Source organism: Nansenia antarctica (assembly GCF_963989245.1).
Source record: "Nansenia antarctica genome assembly, chromosome: 1".
NCBI lineage: Eukaryota > Metazoa > Chordata > Actinopteri > Argentiniformes > Microstomatidae > Nansenia > Nansenia antarctica.
Window position 1 is genome coordinate 49,838,158 of NC_137674.1, and position 10,032 is coordinate 49,848,189.

The 10,032-nt window shown below is 48.9% G+C and overlaps 1 protein-coding gene across 1 annotated transcript in view; it reads right to left on the reverse strand.

Annotated features, from left to right (window-relative positions):
- Positions 1-3,489: 3,489 nt before the first annotated feature.
- The window catches only part of asap2a (ArfGAP with SH3 domain, ankyrin repeat and PH domain 2a), a gene marked incomplete at both ends in the record, with an annotated part of 88,039 nt that continues 81,496 nt past the window's right edge, over positions 3,490-10,032 (reverse strand). The window contains 6 exons of the mRNA XM_080547542.1: positions 3,490-3,564; positions 4,967-5,086; positions 6,501-6,577; positions 7,935-7,993; positions 8,937-9,060; positions 9,332-9,484. Of these exons, the coding sequence (XP_080403668.1) occupies positions 3,490-3,564; positions 4,967-5,086; positions 6,501-6,577; positions 7,935-7,993; positions 8,937-9,060; positions 9,332-9,484 (608 nt within the window). The remainder of the gene's footprint in view (positions 3,565-4,966; positions 5,087-6,500; positions 6,578-7,934; positions 7,994-8,936; positions 9,061-9,331; positions 9,485-10,032) is intronic.

Genomic DNA, 10,032 nt, shown 5'->3' on the forward strand with positions numbered 1-10,032 from the left:
CATGGAGCACATAAGACCACCACAAAGATGCTGTAGACCCCCCTTCTCTACCCTCCTCTCTAGTACACACTAAGGGGATGGGTTGGGAGTTTGACACCCCCCCCCCCCATACCTCTTCTCCTTTACTCTTTAATCCAGATTGGATCTGTTTAATACGGTACAATAAAGGAATGGAATTTTAATTGATCATTACAGAGTATCATTTTATTTCTTTCCTGCCCGTTTGTCCTTCCAACAGCTCATGTCAGATGTATGGTTGCCATGGCAGCCTGGCAGGTATACACACTACTCAAAAGAAATGAAGGGAACACTTAAATCACACATCGCGGATCTCGATGAACGAAAGCCAAACCGGTGCTGGATGATGTTGCAGGCAGCATAACGTTCGCCACGGCGTCTCCAGACTCTTTCACGTCTGTCACATGTGCTCAGTGTGAACCTGCTCTCATCTGTGAGATGGTGAACCTGCCAATTCTGGTGTTCTCTGGCAAATGGGGCTAGGGCCGGGGATGAGGCCGGGGGGGTGAGGGAATGACCTTGAGGTACAGGGTAACCCTGTCGTTCACTGTTAGATCAAAAGCATTCTGCGTCACAGACTGGCCTCCAGTTTGACAGAGATGGCTCTGCAGTGGTCCAGTTCAAGCCCTGGATGTAACATTAGAAGAACCATGCTCTTCTCTCTACCAAACTCTTTACATTCTTTGCTGCCTCCATCCCTTAGTTATTCTCACAGTGAACTCTGTGGTTTATAGGATAATAGTAATGTAATAGTCCACCAGAGGGAGATCTCGTTACAATACAGAACACTGGACACCTTATTAGATATCTCGCAAGTTTCTCAGTTTGGACAAGGAGAGAGTAACAAAAAGAACACACGCAATTATTTCATATTTTATTATTCCAGTTTCAGTTTCCCATTTATTTGCACAATTAGGTTAGAATCAATGCAGTGATCCACAGTCAACGAGTGTGAATGGAATAGCTTCTCAGTCTTGGTGTGTGTATATTCTTTACTAGTGATATAACTCGTCCTAGTACTACTGCAGTACAATCTGGCAACCGCGGGCGCGTCGCCACAGTGCATTAAAAGACAGTTACTGCCATGGTTAACTCTGTTTTTTTTTTTTTACATTTAAATATCAACAAACAAACCCAAAAAAATCTACGCCTATTTACATGTACAGATGAACCATCGTAATTCCAGTGAGTTAATATGTGTGTGTGTGTGTGTGGGGGGGGGGGGGGTGGGATAGTGTGGTGAATAGTTCGCATCTACTGTCGTTCACAATGGAGGATACATCTCACTCTTCAGATTCAATGTCAAACAACAACATATATAGACAGAGAGAGATAGATGGTTGCTCTGCAACCAAAATCAAGTTAATTACATAAAACACTGTAAGAATTGTCTTTTTTTTTTTACAGTCTCGTTATGACGGGTCGTAGGAGAATATAGAAGCAGGACAGTTTGAAGCTGTGGAAGAAACAGTGACTGATGGTTGATTCGAGCTGAAGCTAGTCGTCAGTGAGGGATATGCTTTTCTAAACTCAACAGATGGAATCCAGGTGTTTGTGTGTGTGTGTGTATGAGTATGGGTGAACCAGTAGACACTGTTCTGACATCGACAGACCCAGTTCTGCTGGTAAGAGCGACAAAGGTGGCGTCCGTCTACTGTATGCCTGTGGAGGGCGATGGCCACCTTCCTTACCGTTATTGTTTAAGATATATTCTTCATTTACACCTATACAATCACTGTATCTGTGTGTGCATTATTGTCCTATCCGCGCGTGTGTGTGTGTGTGTCATTTGGAAGCTGCTGTCCTGTCTGTCATAGATGAGCGGTGAATGATAACCCAGATCTGGAGGTCCTGAGACCTCATACAGACAAGCTCTCCGCTTCACCCTTCCTCTCTCGCAGTGGAACACCGCGCACACCCACCACAGACAGACAGACAGACAGACAGAGACACACACACACACACACACACACACACACACACACACACACACACACACACACACACGTTTCCTGCTCTCCGTGGAGTCGAGCGGCCGCGTCGAGCGAGCGACAGAATCCCACGCGGCTAAAGACGGCGAGACCCCCACCACGTCTCCCTGACGACAGCCGCGCGGGTTCTGGAATAGCAACGACCACGAGGCGTCGGATGAGACGCGTGATCAGGAAGCACAGCGGCAGTTCGCTAATAGAAGCTATCATGAATGTGCTACCACACCACCACCAACACCGCCGTGTTAGAGCCATAGCAGAGATGATATGTCGTAGGAACACATGAGGTCTTTGCAGATATGTGACTGTCGTGTTAAAGCTCTCCCCTCTCGCGTGCGTGTGTGTGTGAGTGTGTACCACAGAGGGGTGACAGAGCGCCGTGCGGACTTCCGTAATCAGACCGTCCCTCCGCTCCTTCATGCTCGCTGGTGCTCGTTGAAAATCAGGAGCAGACAGACAGTTTTGGCAGACAGACAGTTTTGTCAGACAGACAGTTGCTGAATCATTGTCGTTTGTCAGGTTCTCGTGAAATACCCCTCACTGATTCTATATGACGCACGCACGCACGCATGCACGCACACACACACACACACACACACACACACACACAGCAGTGAGCCTGGGTTGTCCCAGGTGTGATCAGTCGAGGTCTATTTCTACACACAGCAACCCCCTTTCGTTACCACAGCCTGCCTGGAAACGGGGACAGCGGAGCGCCCCCTAGGGGAAGCCTCCTAGCATATTCCTGGGTTAGCACCGTTACGAGAAAAAAAAAGTTTGCCTCCAACACCGGAGTCCTAGGAAGCTTCTAATGTCAGTCACGTGTCTTGAAGATTGTTCCGCCCTTCAACCATGCAGCTATGGAATGTAAGCATACTGACTATATTTCACATTAATAATTAGTGAGAGAGAGAAAACCCTAAAGATATACAGGACTGTCGTCTATCTGTTGCTGTTGAAGGAACCTATGCACATGAACAGAACAGAGCTGGGTGAAGAACCTTCATTTGAGTCAACAGTCTTCTGTATGTTGCGACCGGGATAAATAAGTGGAAAGTGCAGCATTTATTGCATGAAGAGGTCACTTACTACAATCACTTTGATAGGTTCTTGATGTCTCTTTTCTTTTTGTTTTCTCCGGAAAAATCTAAAAGCTGTTAGTTCCGTGAGCCTCGAGGGGCTCCGACTAAAAAGGGGAGGGGGGGGGGACACATTCTTGTTGTGGCCGTCCGTTGTCACGGTAACTCCCATACTGCGCTGTAGCCGTAGCGATGGGCGGTGACCCTCGTCCTTCTTTATCCGTGTCAGTGCAGGCAAAGGCTTGATGACGATGAGGAGGAAGAGGAGGAGGATGGGGATGATGATGATGACACCACCACACCAGTAGACATGATGAGCTGGAGGAGAGGAGAGGAGAGGAGAGGAGGGGGATGGGGGGGGGTTCGTCCTGGGCCAGCCCCTCGTGACCTCCGGTTGACCTTCAGTCCACGATGAAATGTACGAACGTGACGGGGAAGGCTCCCCTCCTCATGGGCTCCCCCTCGATGTGGCCCAGCTGGGAGGAGACAGGGGAGAGATGTGGCCACGTTACAGACAGGGTTGCCAGACGGGATTGACCATTTCCAGCCCAACCAGTCTACAAGCTGCCTGAATCCACCCGTCCAAGTGTGACCAAAAGTAGCCCAATCTGGCAATACTGGTTACAGACTAATAATAGACACACAACACAACACACTGCAGCACTGGGAGGCAGGCGGTGAGACAGACACACACACCACCCTCTTATGTTTGTTAAGGACAGACAGACAGACACACACACCACCCTCTTATGTTTGTTAAGGACAGACAGACACACACACCCTCTTATGTTTGCTGCACTGTGTTTTCGGAGCCAGTTTATTTCCGTCACAAATACCACAGGCAGGCAGACAGAGAAGCAGGCAGACAAGCAGACAGAGAAGCAGGCAGACAGACAGACAGACAGACAAGCAGACACACAGACAGACAGACAGACAAGCAGACAGAGAAGCAGGCAGAGAAGCAGACAGACAGACAGACAGAGAAGCAGGCAGACAGACAGATAGATTGACAGGCAGACAGACAGACAAGCAGGCAGATAGATAGACAGGCAGACAGACAGACAAGCAGGCAGATAAGCAGACAGATAGACAGGCAGACAGACAGACAGACAAGCAGGCAGATAAGCAGACAGACAGACATACATACATACAGACAGACAAGCAGACAGACAGAGAAGCAGCCAGACAGACAGGCAGGCAGACAGAGAAGCAGGCAGACAGACAGACAAACAAACAGACAGATAGATAGACAGGCAGACAGACAGACAAGCAGGCAGATAAGTAGACAGACAGACAGATAGACAAGCAGACAGACAAACAGACAAGCAGCCAGACAGACAAGCAGACAGACAGACAAGCAGACAAACAGACAGACAGAGAAGCAGACAGACAGACAGACAAGCAGACAGACAGACAGACAGACAGGGTTGACTTCGCCGTCGTTCCCGTCGCCTTGCCTGTTGTTACTCAGTTGTGTCAAACTGTCGTGAAGGGGGGGGGGGGGGTTGGGGGATCTGGACAGGCGTCGACACGCAGATCCACAGAGGACCGAGTGACTAAATACGGTCATATCTGCAGGGAGGTGGGCTGGTGGGTTTGGGGAAAAAACAAGTTGCAGCTGGTCATTATTCAGACCAAGGGGGCCACCATGGTTACTGGCTCAACATGCCCAGTGGACACAGTGTGGACGGGGGCCAGGTTAGGACCAGAAGCTGGAAAAAAACGGGGTTTCTCTGCTCTGCTCTGGCTGAGATACATGAACTCACCACCAGGACACACACTGAGTCCGCCCCATCTCTCCTTCTCACGTGTGCAACCGCCACGCACACAATAACTCTTGTCGTCGGTATAGAGCCGAGGGGGGGGGGGTCTACTCACCCACCACTCCTGGTCCTCCTCCCCATCCACCACGATCACCTCGCCCTCAGAGAAGGTCAGCTCGTCCGGGTTGTCTGCCGAGCAGTTGTAGATGGCCTTCACCCTCTTAGGCCGCAGCTTCTGAAACGACAAGGTCCTGCGTCAGTCGGTCCTACGCAGAGAGACGGGTCAGCTGGACCTCCGGTTTCACAGAAAGGTCTGGCCTCGCTTAAAGAGACGCTACACGTCGTATCTTGGGCTTAAGCGTTGACTGTGTCGGTTACTGTATAGGTTACATGATTGAATCATATGTTACATGATTGATCGACAGTTAAAATTGTTATTATTTATCGTTAAGAGAGTTAAAAAGAAGTACATTTCTGCTGTATTGGCTAAGAATAGGTAGAACTGCAGGTTCCCAGAAGGCCTTGCAGCAAAACGTCAGAGAAGTCGACAGTTTGTTGTTTTTGAGAAACGCGAGTTGTATCCACGTCTTGTCTCGGTAGACGACACAGCCCTCTGTTTTAAAGGCCGAACGTTGGCGCGTTATTTTTTGCTCTCGCTCCTGGTCGCGGGGAGGTGTGTGTCCCCCTTTTTCTCCAATCAGGTCATTTCTTGACACATTTTCTTTTTCGATTCCGGTGGACCCATTTCTTTGGGTCTCGTGGCCACTCGTTTTAGAACTAGTAGCTGAAAATAAAAACAAAATTAAAAAAATAAAGTCCTGCAGCAGCTTCTCAACTCTAGACAGGAAGCATTCCCGGGGGTAGCTAGCTGTAGCCTGGGAACAGTCCAACTAGCACTCAATCACGGGTCACTTTGGTTTATTGCATTCCGGCGTGCATTTGTGAGGTAAATAATACAGAAATGCAAGACGGCATCTTTCCACCAGGACGAGTATCCGTCCTCACCCCTCAGGAATGCTCACCACCCACCTGACTTCTAGACAACGCGGCTGCGTCAGACATCTGCAGACAATCACAGTCCACAGACACAGCACTGCGTCTGATCAGGGAGATCAGAGAGCTCAAATTGTTGGCGGTGCACGTCTAACTTCTAACTTCTCCCCCCTTGATCTAACAGGAGTTAACATGGGGGGGGGGGGGGTTGAGAGAAAGTGGGAGTGAGTGGGTGAGTCAGTGAGTGAGAGAAAAACAGATACACAGAGAGAGAGAAAGACAGATACAGAGAGAGAGAGAAAGACAGATACAGAGAGAGAGAGAGAAAGACAGATACAGAGAGAGAGAGAGAAAGACAGATACAGAGAGAGAGAGAAAGACAGATACAGAGAGAGAGAGAGAAAGGGGGGAGGAGAGAGAGAAGAACAGGTTTCCCCATGAGCATGTATTGTACAGTTCACTGTAGCTCCTCCCCTTTGCAGTGTGTGTTCTCTACGGGGTACAGGAAGGAAGTGTGCGGCATATCAGAGAAAAACACGCCTACAGACAATAGACGGTGCGGAGGAGACCGACTCAGATAGCGTCTGTCACAGTCCCAACGACAAAACAACAACGGATGAAAGCCTGAAATAAGGTCAGCGGCAGGAGGGACGTACCGGATACGCCTTCCTGGGCATGGGGGCGGGGGGCAGAGATTGACCTATGGAATTCTGGGGGCATCCCGGCACCTTAGCTGTGGGAAGCAACAGGAAATGACATCAGTCCACAACCATTAAATGTTCCACAGACATCAGAAAAGCAGCTGGGCTGAAGGCCGTCCACAGACAACATAGCCTACCTCCCGTATCTGTTTACGCTCTCATTCCTCCATACTAGTCATCACGCAACTGGCATGTGACGTGTTGATCCTGTGACGTGTTTGTCATGTGACGTGTTCATCATGTGACGTGTTTATCATGACATGTTTATCATGCAATTCATCAAGTAATTGGCCGAGAGGCATTCAAAGCCCCAATTTAATAACAATACGTTTACGGTTAAATCTTTTCTATTAAACATAGGATATTCTTACGCCACAGTGGATTTGTCTATCACATTCCCTTGACAGCATTTGGAGTTTTGGGAACTATATAATAATAATAATAGTCATAATAATAATAATTATTATTATTTATTTGTATAGCACTTTTTCTGCAAACGTTGCAGGAACTATCCTCAGCACAGGGCAGAAGCCACCACCCTCCATCACAAAAGAAATACTTCAAGCATTGTTTTCTTGTCACAATGTTCTCATTTGTTGTGCAACCACTGTATCAAATCAATAAATGCCCTCTAGGTCTTGATGGTATCGTCAATATTTCTTGGTTTGTTTGTTTGTTTTCCTCCTTGTGCCTAACAACTCCCTCTACCTCCCATCCTCCGCTGCTGATCTCCTCGTCATACCCCTGCGCTAGGCGTCACGCGTTTGCCGACCGTGCCTTTCCTGACGCTGCGCCCACGCTGTGGACCTCCCTTCCACCAGCAGTCCGATGCTCTGATGCTCTCAACACATTCAAGACCAGACTCATGACGCATCTCGTGAGCTTAGAATTATAAGGTTCTATCTCCGTTTAGGGTAGTTCAGAGTTATTGAGTGTCAAAGTTTTTACATTCCATTATGTTCTGTGAGATGGAACCTTTGTATTTTATTAATTACTAACAAAAAAAAATAAACATTTTAAAAATAACACCACACAGGCATTAATAAACACCTAATGGATCAGATTACCGGTATGTAAAAAAAACTAAATTTTGACAAAAATGGAGATAGGAAACCTTATAATTCTAACGTCACAATCTGTTCAGACTGGCCTTCCAACAGTGTGGCGTGGGCCCTGACTGACACTGTCCCCCATAGCTGCCTTTGTTTGTTGTGCTTGGTTGTTTATTGTCCTATCGTCTCTTCTTTCTCTGTACAGTGTCCTTGAGTTTGAGAAATGGCGCTTTTAAATCAAATCTATTATTATTACCTGTGCAATGTTTACGATAAATCGGGGCCTCTAGGGGCGTTATTGGACAGCCCATAAATCAAGTGTCTTTGTCAAGCTTACCTGGTCTTTCGATGGATCCGGTTCGAGTCGGAGGGCCTTTGTTGAAGCTTTTGTCCGTGCTGCTCGAAACAACAAACACAGTCGTAAATTCAGCTGCTCGCTTGAAGTTTTCCACTCAACATACCCTCGTTTACCCTCCAGTACAGGGCAGTATATCTCCCTTTGACGGTGTGGAAGTTAATGAACTGGCAAACCACAAACTCTAGTAGGGGATTTTCCCTTCCCACAAGGCGAATATTGCCTGTACACATCAAGGCAAAACACCCTGCTCGAGGCAGTGCATATCTGTGTGAGTGTGAGTGTGTGCGTGCCTATGTGTATGTCTGTGTGTGTGTGTGTACGTATGTATGTGCGTGTGTGTGTGTGTGCGTGTGTACGTATGTATGTGTGTGTGTGTACGTATGTACTGTATGTGCGTGTGCGTACGTATGTGTGTGTGTACGTATGTATGTGCGTGTGTGTGTGTACGTATGTTTTTTTTTTTTTTTTTTTTTCTTCCAGATTTTATCCCTTTTTCACCCAATTTGGTAGCCAATTTAACCCAACTTAGCATCCAATTATCCCCTGCCTATTGCATGGGATCCGCCGCACGACCCCGTGGCCGGCAGTCCCAGAGGAGGGCGCCAGGCAGACTAGGCTGACTGGCTCCTCGAGCCCAGTACCGTTATTCCGGCACCCAGGGGGCGGTGTTGCGCGACGGATCCTAGTCCAGAAATACTCCTATACCCCCCTCGGAAGCGGCCGGCCAATATGCCGCTTCCCGTGTGCCTCGGCCATATCTGGATCTGGCGAGCCGGGATACGAACCCCGGCCCCGGTGGGCAGCATGCACTAGCGGCCAGTGCGTAGACCGCTACACCACCGCGGGGCCGTGTGTACGTATGTATGTGCGTGTGAGTGTGTGTGTGCGCGTGTGTGTGTGTGTGTGTGTGTGTGTACGTATGTATGTGCGTGTGTGTGTGTGTGTATGTATGTATGTGCGTATGTATGTGCGTGCACTCACCCTGCAGGAGACTTGGGCGGGTGGGCTCTGTTGTGGGCGTGGCCCGTCTTAGACTGGAGGTTCATGGCCTCCATCACACTGACCGTCTTGGCCACGGGGGGAGGGGGGTTCACCGGCCCCAGACCTGGGGGGGGCGCAGGGAGGACTTAGACAGACACACCACTCAGTCCTTTCCTTACTTTTCTCCTATCTGAACCAATCAAATGCAGTTGCTCAGTGGCACCTTTGCCTGGGCTTACATACCATTTTCGATGTCTAACAATCTGTAAACCGTTTACATGTCATACACGCCGATAACGTTTTCGACTCAATACAGAGTTATCATTCCATACCGTCATTTTGTGCGTTATGTCGGGGGACATCGTCCAGGTAGAGGGGGGGGGGGGGGTACGTACCTGTGGTGGAGGTGACCCTCATAGGGGGTACAGGAGGGTGCATGTTGGGGGGGTCTGAGGAGGACCTCTGTCGACCCCCCAGGTCTATGGAGCCAGGCTTCCACCCAGACGACCCTGAAGACGGGACCATCCCTCCCAGACCTGCCAACTGGACTGTAGGGAGAGGGGGGGGGGGGGGGGGGAGAGAATGTTTTGACGCAACGCAAGGAACACGCGCTTTGAAAGTAAAGCTTAAAACTTCAGTTGAGTGTACACACACAGACAGACACAGACAGACAGACAGACACAGACAGACAGACACAGACAGACACAGACACACAGACACACAGACAGACAGACACACACAGACAGACACAGACACACAGACAGACACACACAGACAGACACAGACACAATACTAACACTGTCTGTACTGCCTACTCTCTACCCACTGTCTGTACTGCCTACCCTCTACCCTCTACCCTCTACCCACTGACTGTACTGCCTACCCTCTACCCTCTACCCACTGACTGTACTGCCTACCGTGCCTACTACCCTCAGACACTTAGTCAGATACTCCAGGGCCCAGTTGTTCAAAACGTTTAATCTGGATCAGAATGATCCCGATTCTTTTTTTTTTTTGCTATGCAGAATCTAGATCGAGCTGGCTAATTTCCCCCTATACGACTCGGAAATTCAGCCAGATAAGATCTGAACCTGGA